Here is a 19,233-nt window from a genome sequence, read left to right on the forward strand (position 1 = left end):
TGAATCCGCAATTATTGGTTTAGTTGGGCCCGTTCTAAATACTGGGCCATCTCGACTCGGTAATCTTAGTAAATTATTGTTTCTTTATACATTTTTGTACGTAATAATACATACTACAGGGTTCTTTTTTTTTAAAGAGAAGTTATGAATTACATTTTTTACATGAATATTTGTTCAAAGGTATGCAATTTTATGCCAAAAAGAATTTTCGTGTTTGCGAAAATAGTTTCATAGCTTTAGCTGCTTTTCTGAACATTTAATGTTGTCACATTCACTCAGCGTCTATATGGGCGATTTTCCAGTCTGAATAACCGCATTTTATGTCCCCACTAATGTTTTCCAAATGATTAGAACGTTTACAATTATGTCACTAATTGTATTTTGTGAAATAATTGTTTAATATATTTTTATTTAGTGATTAACAATGTTATTACAATGTTATTAACAATGTTATTAATAGTCAATTACGGAACTGCATATTTAACATATCTGTCGGAGGTTAGGTTAGATAGTTCAAAAAATAAATAAATAGGTAGTGACCAATGGCATCATTGACGAAGATGGGAAGATGAGTTGGACTCCTCTGATTTTGCATTGCAGAAAATAGGGAATTGTGGAAAGAGAGTAGATAAAGTAGACACCTTTGCCCAGTTTTGAGACATACCAAGCTGATAATAATAATATGCAAGTTTTTGATAAAAATGTAGCTTTATTATTACAAGACAGTACATTCTTCACTTTTAATTATAAATTACTAGCGGAATCCGCAGCTTTACCTGCACGAAATTTATAAAACACAAAATTCCCACTCCGTTTTACCAGCTTTGAGCTCGAGATTCGTAAAGTCCTTTCTTTCGTATTCGTAAATTCTTAGCGGATGTCTGCATAAACATAAAATTTAGCAGGTAGGTTCCTTATAGGGTATAAGGAACCTACCTATAACTATAAATTTTATGTTTGTAGGTGTTATAGTTTCTGAGATTTCGTGATTAATCAATGTGTGGTATTTCGCTTTTATACATATAGATTATAAAATATTTTCACGTTTAAGGTTTAAAGTTGTCAATAAAACCTTCACAGCAAATATCTTCAATTTATTTAGTTACGTGTATAACGAGATTAAAAATTGTAAACCTAATTTCCTTTTTTATAAGTACACGAAGAGTATCTTCAATTAAAGAAAGCGTTACAAGTGTCCTCTTCACACCTCTCGTGTTATACGTGTATAAGTTTAGTTCCTTTCAGAGGAAATACGTAGCTATGGTACTTAAAAAAAAAACGATGAACTCAATGAATAATCTTAAATTTATAATGTGTAAATTTTGTGCAGATATATCACGTCTTAAATACATAATGTACTTAGAAATCGCGCATTTCTAAGTCGAAATTTTAAGCAGTTGAATCCTTTGGATCTCGATATTCTTGTCAAACCGAAGACTCACTAACTCGTTTTTATTGCATTTCCCCTGACATTTAAGGTATCGAGATTTGACTATATATATTAAGAGGAGCTAATTTCAAAGTAAATTGTATTATTTAAATGATTTAAACAATATAATAATTATTTTGATATTCTAAAATCAGTATCCATTATACTGACGGCGATATTTTTTCAAGTAGGTAAATATAACTTCAATAAATAAAGGAATAAGTTAAAGGTTTAAAGTAGTTTACAATTATTTATAGGTAACAAATGATTGTAGGTAAAGAAACACGTGGTAATCGATATTGTCTATTCTACAATAATATTAATAGTCGAGCACTAACATGTAGGTCGAAGTTTTGTAGCTGAAGATCGTCCACATTCATTTTTCTTATAACAGAACATTTAAAGTTGTCAATATATGTATATTTTTAATATTTATAGTTTCATTAAATATATGTATATTTTTTTATTTAAACTTATGAATTATAGAATCTTTTTACATCTATCTAATTGTATTAGTTCCCTTATTCTGTGTTTTATCTATTTTGGAGTAGGTAGCTGGTAATCTCTGATATGTGTGGGAAATTTCACAGGTCATATGTATTGTAATACACTGCAAAGTGATTAAGAGAAGCTTTTGGTTTTTCAGTAAATCTTTTCTGGAAGTAACATTTCAAGGTCGAACTAAAATACAACATTTCTATTGTATTCATTTCAACATGAAATTATACATAAATTATACATATACGAATGAATTTTCAACTCTTCGACTATAACAAGCTGTAGCTGAATATTTAATATCCTAGAATTGTGCGTCGTGTTGGTTCATTCATTAATAAGTACGGGTTGAAAGCTAAGGGAATACAATTAGTATAGGGGTAACACAAAATACCATAAAATTTCTATTTTTGGAACGTTCTAAAATGACGCATTGGTAAATCTTTAATGGATGCTTAAATATTTGTAATGATATTTAAAAATCCCAGATGTCCATTTGAGGTACTTCATATTCTACAAGATATAATGTTATGTTAAATAATTTCGTTTCAAAATGGTTAGTTTTGTATCATCGGATTTAGACGATCATGAATTTGAAGAATGGCTTACTATAATAGCTATTTCACGAAAGTTTTATAAACATAACAATTATACATAATACAAAAACGACTTTCATTTTTATTTTATAAAGCATTGTCTACACGAACAAAACTATAAGGTACATATTCGCTTCGGTTGTAAATTATTAGACAACTTTGCATATTGCAAATCTCCATTTTCCACCTACGATACAACTTCGACGACAAAGCTTTTTATTATTCATAATAATAAAGTAGACGGGTAACAAAAGCAGGCGGTTGATGGTCAGTTTTGCATCACTTCAATAATGTAGTATCGTTATTCTTGTTTTTGTTCATGGAACTGTGTTTGAGATTTCATCCAAAGCGGCCGTTCTCAAGGGAGACTAGTCAAATGCACAGGAAATACTGTAATACGAGTGTTTGTGCTAACACACTGTGCACTCACTATTTCCTAAATCACATAGTCCGATGGGACGGCAAATCGGACACAATCGGAAATAGTTCAGACGCAGGAGCAACGGCCGAATATCCAAATCACAGATTTGGAAACGCTGCCAATTCCCAAAATTACTAAGTGTTACTAAGAATATCTATTCAGAAGAACTTCAAGACCCATTCCGGGGGCAATACGAACAATGTCGTAAAATAATTAAAAAAAAAGATCTTGAATAGTTATTCTGTTATATTTATTATAAAAAAATTAACTTTTACTTAACTTAAAGGTAAATAACAAAATTATTAATATGTCTTCTTTTTGTAGTGTTCGGCTCACCGTGCTAAATGAATCTTGCGGTGAATTTGGAGCGGGAGGATTACAACATGGCGGCGGCTCCAGCATCTTGTATGAGCGCGGAGCACGGCTGCGTCATGTTCGATTGTCTCGTACATCTGTGGGACTGGTAAGTTTTGTAATTAGTTTAGTAAATAAGATGATATCCATATGTGTTGTTTGTTGGTTTTTGTTTGTAGATGTTATTTATAGAGAATTACATAAATAAATAAAATAAATGAATATGGGACAACATCTTATACATTACTCTGATCCCAATGTAAGTAGCTAAAGGACTTGTGCTATGGAAAATCAGAAGTAACGACGTTCCTACATACACCCAGACCCAAGACAACATAGAAAACTAATGAACTTTTTTTTCTACATCGACTCGGCCGGGAATCGAACCCGGGGCCTCGGAGTGGCGTACCCATGAAAACCGGTGTACACACTACTCGCATGTACACTATTTTAAATTCAGTCAGAAGTTAAACATGATTGAAAAGTACGCCCTTTACTTATAAACATTTATTCTGTGAAACTTTGATTCCTCTTATTTATTTTTTGAATATAGAGGGATGAATACGGCATTATTTAATTTATCACCCCCTAAATACATATAATGAAAACAGGTACTTGTTTCATATGAAGTAAACAAGTTCGTTAGCAAAATTGCTACTAAAATGGTGACGGAAAGAGTAATGGCACGGTCGGCGTGTGCTCTTTGCCCGTAATTAAAACACTTATTATCTGCCACCCGCTGAGATTAAATTTAATATTTCATATAAATTTAATAAAAAGTCCGTAACTATTATTTAAAATTGAACGGCATGAAAATATATACGTAATATAAAATGACTGAAAATATATTTTTAATTTAAAATAGGTAGGTCCCTTGGCACTGTAAGAAATATTAAGCATCCCATGCAATGCCATTGCCTTGGGATCTAAAACATTATGTCCCTTGTGCCTGTAATTACACACGCTCATCAACCAATCGAACAGAGCAATATACAGTATTTCTGATTGGCGGTAGAATATTTGACAGGTTTGCGTAAAGCCCTATAAACAAATGATGAATATAATGTACCTTTATAAGTAATATTATAGTTACGTCAAGTTTTAACGGATACCCTAATGTAGGTCATTATGAGATTGGAAGTGAAAGTTCATCAAAATACGTTTATTAGAATTTGTGTGATGCTCTAATAAACAGACAAATAGATTATTTTTGCTAGAATTCTTCAATATTCACTTTGGTTTTCACTCGGTTACAAACAAGAAAGAAGCTCAAGTTTTTTTTTTAAAATAAAATTGTCAGTTAAAGTAGGTAATAAAATAAACAAAAAAAAAATTACACCTTTCCTCTCGATATAATCCATTACATAGTTTATATTCTAAGATATTATGTCATGATATTATTGTATTTAATGTATCGTTTTAGTTAATCTGTCAAACACCTACTACTAGTATGTACTAGTAGGTATTTGGTAACTATGTTAGTTACCAAATACCAAAACTGACTAAAAGTGGAAATAATATTTTTTCGTAGTAGTAGTTAGGTATACTACTATAAAATATCGAATGAACAAGCGTCAAGTACTTTTAGCATCGCCATTAAAATAGAATATCGAATCGAAGTCGAGTCTTGAATCGAAACTTCTAATGCATTGGATGGAAATACTATTCTGAAAATTTTGCATTCGAGCTGAGAAGGCGTCTCGTATCATTTAATTTGACACCTGTTTGCTTCTAGCGATTTGAATAAAATATTCTTTTGAATACCTATTGTTACGGAAGAACAAAAGCGGGTAAATTATTGCAATGGAACGAGACTATACTACCGTTTAGATTTTTTTGTCAGACACGAGTTGTGATTTTGTTTCTTAAAATACTTAGGGATAAGTGTTTTTGAAATAAAATCTTTTTAACTGATGAGAGTCAATTTCGAATGTAGCGTTTCTATGTGTAATGTTGTAAAGGTTTTTAAGGTTGTGTATAACACTAGAAATTATAATTTAAATTTAAGTACATATAGTGGTGTTACATATAATACTTGTATCGATAAAATATATTTAAAAGTAAAGTATCAGTCTGTAAACGTTTCAGAGCCGGGTTAGGCTAGGGCTTCCACTTTTGAGGGGAAGTTTTGGAGCATATTCCAAAACGCTGGTTAAATGCAATTTGTTGATTACACATGTGGTAGATGGTCATCCGGTATAGGTTCTTCACGAAGTTTTCATTTAAATTATCATAACCACAAATTCAACACATAAACATCCGGTGTTGCTAGCCCGAGTTTGAACCTCCAATTTCCGGTCTTGGTTCAAGAAAAATAATTGTTTTGGTTTATTTATACATGTTTTAAATATACCGTTAAAACTGTTAACTTAGACAATCTCCTGATGTAAATTAAACAGCTCGATAAAAGGTAATACGTTCACACGTACCTACTATTCTTTATGGTTATTCGCTAATTACCTCTACTAAAATAGTTTTGTGTAGTAAACTTATAATAGGATTATAAATAAATGAAGGTTAAGCGAGCCGATAATTTCCCGTATTATTTAAGGGATTACCTTAATAGGTTTTGGTAAAGTTGTTCGTAGAAATTCGTTCTTCAAACTGTCTTTATACGTAGAAATATTAATTTATAGTCCTATGTTTTATTAGAGTTTTGATGAATGATGAAATAAATATTAGTAACTACAAGTATTGAATTACTACGTTTAAAAGAGTTTTTATATAAATTCTGAAACGAGTTGCTGTGGAATATTTCGAACGGAAACTTGGCCTAATGAAAAGTCTAGACGGATTGTTAGCGCAAGAAAAACTTCCCCTTACGTATATATTTAGAACACCTGTATTTAATTTTTGTTTGGAACTTTAAAGTTTTATACTAAATTTATTGTGTATGTGTGCATTTAAATTCTAAGAACACATATTGTGTAACTATTATAATAATATAAATGCGAAAGTAAGTAGGTATGTCTGTCTTTTACGGGATTTAACGGTATTAATCGATTTTGATGAAATTTAGTATAAAGCAAACTTGAACCCCAAGGACGGACATAAGCTGCCCTTTCTCACTCTGAGGACCCCCTCAATGTTGGTTATAAAAAGTTGTGACAAGTGTTTGAAAGATTTTATCATCACAAGGTGAATTTCAAGCGGGGCAAGCCACAGGGTCAGCTGGTATTATATATATAATCTTATATTTATTCTTTACATTACAGTAACATGCAAGAAATATCACACAGCGAACATAAGTGTCCACTTCAGTGAACGTTAGAGCTTATTCCATCACGCTGCTCCACTGCGGGCTGGTGAATGTACATTTAGCAAAATATTTCTCAAAATTTATTAGGTAGATGGGAATTTATACGTTGTGACACCCTAGTTCAGTCTAGATGTGTTCTGTCTTATGATCCGATAGATACTCTTTATACATCAATCAAAGTATCTTTCAGTTAGTTACTTTGATTGATGAGGTCAAAAAATTATTTGGTACTAAACCAAAAATATGTGCTTTCCAACCCGAAATAAACACGGGAATCGGTTGGTTTTGAATTATTTACTTATACGATACGTACGTCGTGTAGGTTATTTTGTAAATTTATAAAACGTTCTTCTCATAGATTGCATTATCAGATGTTCAACAAATGTCTTGGAAACTACCATTGAAGTACTTTAGTTTGTAAAAAATAAGAATGTTTAAAATTGCCTATTATTCAAAACAAAAAATATTTCGGCAATTTTGGAACCTTATCGTTTTTATTTAAGTCGGTTAATTAAAAATAACATTTATTATTACAGTTGAACTCATTTATGCTATATAGATCAATGAAAGTTAATTTAATATTTGGAATGGATTCAAATCCCTTTGGTATTTGGGTGACATAGTTTGAGGAGCGTAGAACTTGACATTCAGGGACTGTCAATTGCGACAGGCATACAAATCTATATTCAAATCTTTTTATGATCTGTTAAATGATTAATATTTTTATGACTAAAGTTATTTGTTGTAATATTTTCGCAATAAAAGTTTTCTAGTGATCTTTAATACATGATTTGCGTGATAATATATTATTATATAATTTTATTTCAGTTTATTTTGATATCATTGTTATTTTATATACTGTTAGTAGATACGGCAAGCTGTGTTGACCCGTTCTAAATCAGATCTTATAAACTTACCAGTTCTCATAATCATGAGTAATTTCGTACTGTTTACCGGATTAGTTCACATTTACGGTTGCTACGGTCTTAGAAGTTAAATCTTTTCTCAATAAATGGATCATTTAACTCAAAATATTATTTTAAAATCGGACAGGTAAGTTAATGCGATCAAACAAGGTAATTATTTGACTTATTAATATTGGAATATATACACAATAACTATGAATGAATGTAAATGCTTTACTAAAAATGGTATCTAAAAAATATATGGATTTTTGTTATTTAACAGATATGATCTACATATATAAATAATTGTAAATATAATCTCTTACTGTAAATAGAAATATGTTAACAAATATATATTAAGTATATATTAATTTATTTAAAATATTTTTTACATTATAATAATTTAAATCAACGCCGTGCAATGGTTTAACGTCGAACGCTGCGATTTATCTCAAGTACGTATCTAAAATTAAATATCGGAAGTAGTCCTAAACACAGACATAATAATGAAGCCAAACATTTTACTACTATTTAGTAGTATAACGTTTAGTAGTAATGATCTGTAAAAAGGGGAATTAATAACCTGGAGACGACCCACTGCTGGGCTAAACCCTTCTTTTGGGAATAGATCAGGAGCTTATTTTACTCTGATGAATCCATTCGGGATGCTCGAGACATGTGACAGATTTTCATACGACATGCATGTTTCCTTTTTATGATTCCACACCGCCAAATATGAGATGAATTATAAATACAAATCAAGCACGTAAAAGATCATCGGTGCTTAACACTTGAGTTAGGATTCCGCGTTTTAATCAATTGGGGTCAAATCGGCACCAAGCTTGAGCCGTAAGTTTTGATAATAAGGTTATTATTAAACGTTTTGCGGCCAATTCTGCTTATAACGAGTATTATATGCTCCTGATTCTATTGCGATTCAACTTCGACTATTCCTAACAAAAATAAATCTTAGCTTAATCGTAACTGAGGGTCGATTCTACTTATTTAAATTGGTTATGATACAACCTCGGTTGAATTCCGATCCACTTTCGACCGAACCGCAACTGGATCGTTGTGTTAGTAGAATAGGAAAACGGCGGAACGGCAACGATTCTGTTTCGATTCGATTGTGATAAATTGACAATTTATTAGTAGAATCGGCGCCCTGGTTTCACTTAAGTAAAAAAGTTATTACTCGAGCAATGCTCGACGATTTCAGGAAGAGTGTAGACTACGGATCCGTCATCATGGAGCGGACGTGTCTAAATCACTTCGCCGTCTGTTTTTTTATCTATTTGGACGCCTACTTAGTTCCCTTCGTGATGATGAACTGGAAAATAACAAAAGTAATGTTAGATTTAATTTATTTATAAACCCTACCGATTGATTTTATTGATGATTTTGATTACAGATATTTAGCTTACACCGTTTTGAAACACTGCATAGAGATCTGGTATAATTGATTTTGGAATGAAGTTCCTTAACGCAGTTTACTCTCCAGACACTGCCAAGAGCTACGCGAAAAATTGTGTCACACGATGTTATGACAAATGCCTATATAAAGTATGTCTGTATTCTTATAGTACACACATATTAAACAATTTTTTTTTAATAATCTTTTATCCTCGACGTGAAATATTAATATTAATTATTAAGTAATAAAACTGTTATTAAGATTCTTTGCTTAATATTTTTATATTTGATTTAATTACTCTCGAACGTCAAAACAAAACAGAACTTCTTTACAACCAGTAATCCCCTATACTTTTCGTCATTTTGAATCATAATGGTTAAATTAATATAGATAAAATATATATAATATAAAATTATATATACATTAATTTATCCATTATATACATAACCACAATCTATTAACGGAATCGAACTATAAATTGTTCGTCGACGAGAATTTGAAACACGTGAATTATAGCAGTTAATAGGAAATCGATTACACTTAATGGTTGTCAATGAGAGATCCGATGACGAATTCGAAAGCACGTACAGCCTACTAAGCTGATGGACTCATGATATGTGTTCGAGTCGTGCGATGTGTCCAAGTAGGGTTATTACTATTCATCGCGGAAAGAGGTCAGCTGTGGATTCGATTTCCACTGTCTTAAACCATTCGAAGCACGCGGCGACATCTGGCGTAGATTGCTACTTTCGTTCCCTTCACTTATTAGATTCACGTTGATTTGATATGTTTCACGTTATATATCTTACGTCATCTATCATTGATATATGCGTCTGGTGACTTTTGTAAAAATCAAAGTATTACACACAAATTGATAATTACCTGAAAGCTGAAACAATCTTGTGTATTTATTTATTAATTGTTAATACAATGGAATAAAGTCTGAATGAGTCTATGATCCTAGAACACGTAAATCTTAATCGAAGATGTAGGGTTTTAATCTTGTCTTCATTTGTGAAGTCATCTCGTACTTATGTATTTAGCGGAGAAGAAAAACATCGCGAGGAAACCATTAGTTTGTATGTATACCTTATTTAAAAGGAAAAGTAGCTTCAACGATTGGATATATATATGTATATAAAGTTATAAATGCTTTATATATATAAAGCATACAAATCTCAAACGCATAATGTTTTTTTTTAAATTCAATTGATTGATTCGTTGAAATGAAAATTCTCCCTATACCTAAAACATCTACTATATATAACCAACAGCTCCAAGGTCAAATGCATATACTTAATATTCGCACACAATACGTTGTGATTCAAATCAGCTTTAACATGTGGTGATTTATTTTTTTATACATCTCGTAATATTATGTTATATTGTGTGTTCAAACTTTATCGTTAGCTTCATAAATATTGAAACTATGACCTAAGCTCATCTGAGTAATCACTCAACAAACTTTCAAGGGAACCAAGTTGTTGAGCGATGGAATGTTTGTAGTGCCCGTTTAGATAAAATATAAGCTTAAGTGTTGGAAATAACTGTTCCTAAGATGCTCTACATATTTATGTCGACTCTTGAATTTGGTAACAATATATTGTTAGTGAGTTAACGTTTCCTTAATATAATGGTTGCGGTCAAAATAATGGTTCCTATTGAATTTATTTCATTTCATTCAATGTGACTAATATAATTGCCGATAGAGCTCCGCGTTAGTCATTTTAGGTAGATACTAGAAATCTTTTAATCCGGAACATATTAAATAATGAAGTCGTTCGAACAATAATTTTCATTTATTCTTGAATAACATTTGCTAAAATGTTTAATCACTGAATATATATCATATGTATTGTGATTAAGATTCAGAAATTGTGGATGGTTTACATCGCACTACTGTATCTATTTTTAAATATTAATATTCGTTATATCACAGATCCCAGACTTTTCAGTGACAATGTATGTAAAGGTTACCACTCATCGTCATGTACCAGACGGCATTGCATTGACATTTTTAAATATTTAAACAAATTTTGGGCAATACTAAAATTTTTAATCCAATCCTAGTGCTGCCATGCTGTGGAATTTATAATATGTACGTTTCGATATTACACAAACTAGTTTAAACGACCTTTTTCAGAAGTCATGTATCTATAGGGCGATGCCAAAATGCTTATTTCCTTTTCCGACGTCCGTTTTCCATTTTAGATTTTATTTCAAATTACAAGCCGAAATACGATTAGAGCCACTATGTTGATTTAGAGCAGGGAAATGGCTGCAGTTTATTTGTTCAGTTGCTATTCGCAAGATGAAGGTTAATGTGCCTGCATTTAGCTCGGCTATATAATAAACAGCTTTTAAACACTGCAGAGAATTCGGTTTGCCAAAACAGTTACAAGGCTAATATTCATCCTTTCCAGTTGTTCCTTTTATACCTTTTATAAACTTTTTTCAAAAAGTATATAGGTACGGAATGTTAATGTACTTGTAAAAATCATATGGTATGATTGGGTTTGGTGGTTTTAATTATAATTTTATCAGAAGGATTTAAATATGCCTTCAGGCTGTTTAAAAAGAAAACCTTGAAATCACGAAAATCTGTCAAAAAAAGGCCCCGGTTTCTTTCGTCGGTTCTTCTCAGTTTTGAATGGTTTATTTCCGAACCGGTGGTAGAATATTGAGTATCAATAAGGAAGTGTTATACTTCTATGTTGAATAAAGATATTTCAATTTATGAAATTTTGGAATTATTTGATCTGAATTACGTAGCAAGTACTTTTACATTTGAAGGAGATTTAATATCTAGTATATTGTGTTACAAACAAATCTATTATTAGTTAGGTAATAGATCTAAACATTTTATCATTTACTTATGTACTTATGTAGATATTTTATTGTTAACGTGTTAATGTGTTATTAACGTGTATGATCGTAAATCAGTGGTGTGATATCATATTTTAATTATTATTTTTAAATATCTTAATTGTTATTAAGTCATTTCAAACTTTATACAATATTATTATTGTTTAATGATATTACGATTTCCAAAAGTAAGGCGTATATTTTTATATACAATAACAATACTTTTTTTTATTTAATTAATTTTATATAGCAAGTCGACCTCATGATTCTTAAAACGAAATACTACAGCGGGAAATCTTTGAAGAAATAGAAACAATAGAAAATGACGGAAGTGTGTCGTTATTGAGGACTTTTAACATGCTTTTCACTTGTTTTCGTAAAACAAAGCCGCCGTTGTCGTCGGCTGAGCGTGCGCAACCTAGCTAATTGGTAAAAGTAAAGCTTCGTTGTCCACCAATAAGAAAGCCAAACAAGATAGTACGTCTGAATCACCGATGATAATAACCGATACCCGAACGGTTATTCAATCTCTGACACTATTTGGCGTAGGGTTTGTTTTGTTTGTTAACAGATCTTATGGTTTTTTATTACGCGCGGCCAATGGAGCAATTAGAAAGTATACAATTTCTCCAAACATCTATTACAATTATTTAATTAATGGTAAATTATTTGAGTTGTGTATGTCCCGTGAATCATCAGATAAATAACCCGGTCAGTCAGGTTTAGGGCCAAGCGATCTGTTGTAACCGTTAAAATTTCCATTATTCAAATTAACGTTTTATTTCTAGCTATGAATCCCTTTGACATATTGTTCGTTGTGTCCGTTAAAGCCTCCGTCAGAAACTTCCATCTTTTTCACTCCGATGGAATTCAAATTACCTTATCGGCACGCGGCCGAGCACAGGTAAAACCGGTATTACGTTGTAAAAATGTAGATACACTAGGCGTTGAGTGTTTTTATAGGTTTTAAAGACAATTTTCATTAGTTGCATTATAGATGTTACTCGTGTACCGGTGATGACGTTCGTTTTTGTCTCTTTCTTTCTTGGATGCGTTTTATATTTCTATCTCGTCGCCTTCCTCCCACCCGATGGTGTACGCGCCCGACGCTAGACTTGTGTAGGTACGTTACTACTTTACCAGTCGACGGCTGACGGTCGCTTACGTTCACGATACACGCGGCTTTGTTGAAATTTTACGCTCTTATCACCGACAACAAAAAAGTATTAGTGATTTTTTTTGAATTATAACATTAAGGAAAAACAAAATACGTTTTAGCAGATACGATATTATATGTGCTCTTAATATTAAAATGAAGTGAACCTTAATTTAATTACATCAGAGCTTAACCAAAGTTTTTATGTTTTGTGTATAAAGTGTATTGTGGATTGATTTAAGTACATTGTGTAGCAGGATATCTAAACAAAGCGGTACTCTGGCAAGAGGATCTGATGCCACCAGCGAAAAAGGTATGAGAAACCGGATATTGTACTAGTCGCTTGCCCGACTAGTTTACACATCTATAATTATGAACGTGTAGGTATATTACATAAAAAAAGTTATTCCTCTTGATAAAGGTACGATAGTCGCTTAAGGTGCTATTTAAACCAACCGACGTCCTATAATTCTCTTCGGTCACGCTAAGTTTAAATATTTGAGCGGACGGAAGAATGGTTTGTATCAAAGGATGCCACCCTCATGTTAATTTAAGGGCCAGGTGCGCCTTCAACAGGTGGATTTGATTTGACTTTTATATTTAGATTTTAATTAGTGTCTTCCCTATCTAGTAGCGAGGATCAATCAAACAAAATTACACACATAAACTACTTTTTTAATAGCAAACATAATTGTGTTGATGATTTAAATATATTGTAGATTAATAAAATAATTTGTTTTCATAATTTGAATTAATGTAATAATACATCTTAAATAAACATTAAAAACGTCTTACAATATCAAACAGTTCAATATATATTTTTTATATAATTCTATCGAAACTGTCGCACACTAGTTTAATGTTACGACGCGGTTCAATAATCTATAAATTTTAATGGTTTTTTAATTATTTCGAATGAGTCACCGTTGTGACAGATCAGCTGCCGAAAACGAGAAGAATAGGATACAAAGTATCATCGGAGCCGATGTGTCATTGACATCTATTAAATATTTATAAATACACTTTGTGCCATTTCGTAATTAGTTTTCCAATAATATTTCCATTTGAAACTAAAAATATCTATTTTAAATATTGTATTGTAGGTTATTTTTAAATTAAAGTAAAGCTTTTCCAATTGATATTAATAGTAACGTAAACATTCATTTATCTCTTTCTTTCATTAGCGATTTATCACTGGAAAGAACAAGACAACATAGGTTTGCAAATCATCCCCTTAATAACATTTATAAGTAAAGCCATGTGACTTTATTATACTTGGCTAAGGTAACTTGAAACTACGAGTATATTATTTCATCATGAATTTAATCCGATCATTTTCTAGAAAAAATCGAAAGTTTACTTTTAAATTCTAACATTTGTAATAAATATAATATAGAACCAACGCCAAGTAATAGCTTGTGATCCGCCTTAGTTGAAGACATGCAGGTAGTCGAACCTTTCCGCAAAGCGGATTTTTTTTACCTCAAACCTTTGTACAAAGTTGACTCATCAATGGTTCCTTCGAGCATTGCTTTGAAGCACTTGTTGCGTATACTAATTTTGGTTATTGTTCATAATTTAAAGTAGTTCTCGCATTAAAAGCAAATTAGTAGGAACAGTAAGCATCTTTAATAGTCAATGTGGTTACGTAATTTTTCAATAATTTGGGCTAATATGTCTTGTAGTTAATAATATTTATATACATAATGTATATGTCGAGTGCATACTTGATATTTTAGTTAAGATGGTATAATATAACATGAACAAAGAAGTAGTACGTAATCCAATAAACATTCTTAACCCTTAATCTCTTACAAGGCATTAGTTTCTAATGTTATTACAATATTCATACAATTTTTGCTCATGACTGTCGGAAGGATATACTGAGTAGTCCTAACGTAGTATCAGCTGGTTCGCAAGCTTCAGGGTGAGTGCCCTGACGCGCACACAACGGAAACGATCAGACATTAGAACTTCTGTGGATTATCTCAAAACGACACTTTTTAATTTAAGTATTATTTATTCAATAGCATTATTTGTATATATTTATAGGTATTAACCTACATATAAACAGGAGTCTCTTCCGATACATTATTTTTTAAATAAAAAAAATTAAAGAGTTTCTTTCACTAAACCGTAATGTACCTATGTCAACTAAATCGTAAGAAGTTTTGGATATAGAGAAAAATTTATAAGAATTGAGATAAAAATACGAGGTACATATTTCAATTTAAACTTTCTTTAAACTTGTTACGTTACGTAAAATTGTGTGGAGTGAGAATTCTATTCGATCTTGAGATATTGAATATTATGAGTATAATATTATACATTCTGAGAAATATGAGTCATACATATTAAATTCTAACGTTTTGTTTTGTCACTATTTCAAAAATGTCTTAAGAAATTGGGTACATGTGTTTCGTTTTAACTCATTCTGACTAAGATTTTCACACAGGGACTAATGTAAAACTACTAAATATAATATTCATATGCCAGCCAGAGGTAAACAATAATTTATAAAATAATAATCATAGTCTTAACAAGTTATATTTTCAACGTTGGTAAGTAGGGCTTTGTGTAGGCCCGTTTAGTTAGATACCGTTTACACTATTATATTTACACTATTATACACTAAACAGAAATACTCTGTATTGCTATGTACCGTTTAAAAGGATGAGTTACCTAGTGGAATCATAGGCATGAGGACCCTAACATAATATAAGCAAATTAATGGTGTGTGAAGTTGTTTATACTTCGCACAGTCATAGATATGATACACCAATTTCCGAAAATTAATCAAAAACATCTCTAATAATCTTTTATTTAAATAAAACTGAAAGAATAAAATAAAAATAGTCATAAGTTATGGTCTTTCCCAATTCTCGATCTACGTGGTAGGGCCGTTAAGAATGCAGACAGGTCTCTTTCAATACAAAGATCAGTGATGCAAAACAGATCCATCGTTTGACATTATATCGCTATTATGGTGAGCGTGAAAGGAGACAGGAATGTGTCTGATGCCCCTGTTTTTACAAACGTTGAAGGCAATTCCGTATTACTCATTCAATCAAGGTTTATTTTCACGTTATAGACTGTTTTATGAACATTGTTATATATTACATACGTTATTATTTTAATATTTCTTTCTCTAGTAGGCTTACTTGTGTCGAGTCATCGTATATTTTTAAAAGAAAATGTGCTCTGAAAGGTTGTTTTAAAATTATTTTTATGTGAAAACTTGTTTTGCTTTATCATTTTAAGTTGCCATTGAAGTTTCGGTTAATGTTTTCTTTGTTCTTATTTTAAACTTTTCACTTTTTTTATATTTTTTATAGAAAGAATGTCAAATGTGTTAAAAGTGTAATAATTCAGAATTTGAAAGGTTTTTCATATAAATTATCAATGAATTCAATATTTTTATAATTTTTAGTCTTTTGTATTAAATACAAACTGAAAACTACAAAAGCTTTATAACTGGTCATTAATCTTCACACTGGATACCAAGTTAAGCACAATAAGGCTATGCAGTTGCTGGCCGGTCGATACGTCCGCTGCGGTATTCGCTTGCGTAACACTTTTCACCTGTGCACACAGGGCTTTAGAAGTTGTCTCGGAACTACAGTTATACTAAGAGCAAAGAGATACATAGAAATGACATGTTATAAAATATACTTCGCAATTTAATTTTGTTATTCTAAATGTTAATAATTTCTAATATAAAATATTTAAATATATTTACGTAACAATTAATTTACTAATTTCAAGTACAATAGATTCATTTCAATTAAAATACGTTTTTTAGTTAGTGCTTTCTCATCTTTTTAATACGAAATACAAATAAGTATTATGTTTGAAAATATGCTTTAATGTTGTAAACAAGAAATAGTTGTGTGATAACTAATTTCAAAGTTTCCGTTGTTCTATGTCTCGTAGGTAGTTAAAGGTACGTTATCTTCCTCGCTCATACTCACACACTCGACAATACACAACACATGTGGAATGGAAGGCGTTAATGAAATTGTAAAGAAACTTGTAGTAAGCTATTGTCAACCAGACGGTAACGAGTTTCTAATACTTTGGTTTTAAAAAAAGACGTTCTTAAGAGCGTGAAAATTTGATTCATTGCATTGTCACGTGACTTAAAAGTACAAGAGAAACCAAAGTACACCGTAAAATAAAATTTTATTGTTATTATAAGTAGGCAAACTGGTAAATTGAGTGCCTGATGATAATCATGTCATCACTGTTATTAGTGGTCAGCACTGTTAAAAATATTAACTATACTTTACATAGTCATAGACCCAATCTTGGGAAATAAGATGTTATATTCATTGCGCCGGCAGTTACACTGCCTGTTTGCCTAAAATGCTGGAGATATCTAAATCAGTTTTGTAAATATGTATAACCTCATTTAGGTACACACAAAGAATTTTAGAATGTGGTTAAATACACATCACTATTCACATTCTTTCGACAAATATATACTATGTCTAATCTTAACGTACTTATAACAAAAAAATGTAATATGATCAAAATGGGCAAAGGTATCATCAATATGGTATGAGTTTTGTTCCTATCCGAAGACTGCGAGTTCAAATCTGCATAAGCACCACCGAATTGATGAGCTTTATTTTTGTTTTATAATACATGTCGTCCGATTCTAATTAGACGGTGAAGGAAAACATCGACGGGAACCTGCATGTTTCGGAGTGAAATCTATCTTAATCGACACGTGTATTTCAATCTTTCCATTTCAAAGAGAGGAGGCCATACTCTGTAAATATCCTACTAATAGCAGTAGGACATTCACAGAGTTTTGTTACAACTACATAAATTTATAACGGGATGTTTCTTTGTGAACAGGAAAAAAAAACAATTAATATGACTTTGTGAACTTCTATTATTCTATATTTATTCATATATTTCAACCTCGGCTTCGCTCGCATGTTAGGTTCGTCGTAGGTTTTAGGTATAAGTATGTGTTTCATCAAATTCGGCTCAGCGCTCTTAACGTGAAAACGTAACAGACAGTCAGGTAGAGTTATTGTCGCATTTATAATATTGTCTACATTGAGATGCAAAAGAAGTAGGAGCTGTATCAGCGTAGTAAGTTTTAACGAGAAAATTATTTTCTCATACTCTGCTAAAATATGCATTTTACATAAAAGGTTGGTAGCACTGAAAGTACTACTACTTACTAATAAAACATGCTCTCGGGAGTATTCTACACTAGAGTGTAAAGTGTAGAGTTAACAACTTCATTACACAGAATCCTACATTCCTCGCCCTACATTTACAAAAGCTTCGCTTTAAAGGAGTTTGCTGCATTGAACTTTTAGAGAAAATTAATGGATTTTAGATTAGAGTTTCTCCTTTTCACAATGACTTAGTAAATGTAATTGTTATATTAAAACTTTAGAAACTATATAATATAATATCTTATTTGTTTAGTAAATATGAATGTTTTATGCATTTTTATGCTGCTTAAGCTACTTCAAACTGTTACATTCGCGTTAAACCTTATTGTCCCTTGTGTTTGACTCCTGTGATTATATATTTATACACATTAGCCCGCATTCGTCCACTGCTGGACATAGGCCTCTCAAAATGCATGCCACTGTGTGGTCTTTCTTCGGCAACTCGCATCCAGCTCCTGCCAGCCGTCTTGCGCAAATCGTCACTCCACCGTGCCTGAGGACGTCCTACACTACGTTTGCCGAGACGCGGTCTCCACTCTAGAACACGTTTTCCGTAACGGTTATCGGTTTACGACAAATATGGCCAGCCCACTGCCACTTCAGCTTACTAATCCGGTGGGCTATGTCGATGACTTTGGTTCTCTGACAGATCACCTCATTTCTGATGCGATCCCTCAGAGATACTCCGAGCATAGCCCTTTCCATAGCACGCTGAGCGACTTTAACCCGGTGGACAAGCTTTGTCGTGAGTGTCCACGTTTCGGCTCCGTATGTCATGACGGGTAGGACGCACTGGTTGAAGACTTTCGTCTTAAGGCACTGTGGGATCGACGATGTGAAGATTCGTCGTAACTTCCCAAATGTTGCCCAACCTAGCTGAATTCTTCTATTCAACTCATCCTCAAAGTTGTTTCTACCTAATCGCAATGTCTGCCCGAGGTAGACATATTTTTGAACAACTTCGAGGATGGTACCGTGTATCGCAATCGGTTCCGGTAGAACATGTTCATTGAACATGACCTTGGTTTTATCCAAGTTCATCCGTAGGCCGATGCGCATAGAAGAATCAGCCAGCTCATTCAGCATCTGTTGTAGGTCCTGCAGCGTCTCTGCCATGATATTTATATATTTATATATTTGA

The 19,233-nt window shown here is 32.0% G+C and overlaps 1 protein-coding gene across 5 annotated transcripts in view; it reads left to right on the forward strand.

The window, feature by feature from the left end:
* LOC125071609 (uncharacterized protein PF3D7_1120600) overlaps nt 1–19,233 on the forward strand; it is a 61,077-nt gene that overhangs the window by 2,775 nt on the left and 39,069 nt on the right. For 4 of the 5 annotated variants that reach the window (XM_047681940.1, XM_047681935.1, XM_047681936.1 and 1 more), the window contains exon 2: nt 3,266–3,404. In XM_047681940.1, the coding sequence (XP_047537896.1) occupies nt 3,286–3,404 (119 nt within the window). In that variant the 5' untranslated portion in view covers nt 3,266–3,285. Of the gene's footprint in view, nt 1–3,265; nt 3,405–13,051; nt 13,208–19,233 lie in introns of those variants that run through there. The other variant, XM_047681938.1, reaches the window with a different exon arrangement.

This window comes from Vanessa atalanta, chromosome 19 (genome assembly GCF_905147765.1).
Source record: "Vanessa atalanta chromosome 19, ilVanAtal1.2, whole genome shotgun sequence".
In the NCBI taxonomy this organism is placed as follows: Eukaryota; Metazoa; Arthropoda; class Insecta; order Lepidoptera; family Nymphalidae; genus Vanessa; species Vanessa atalanta.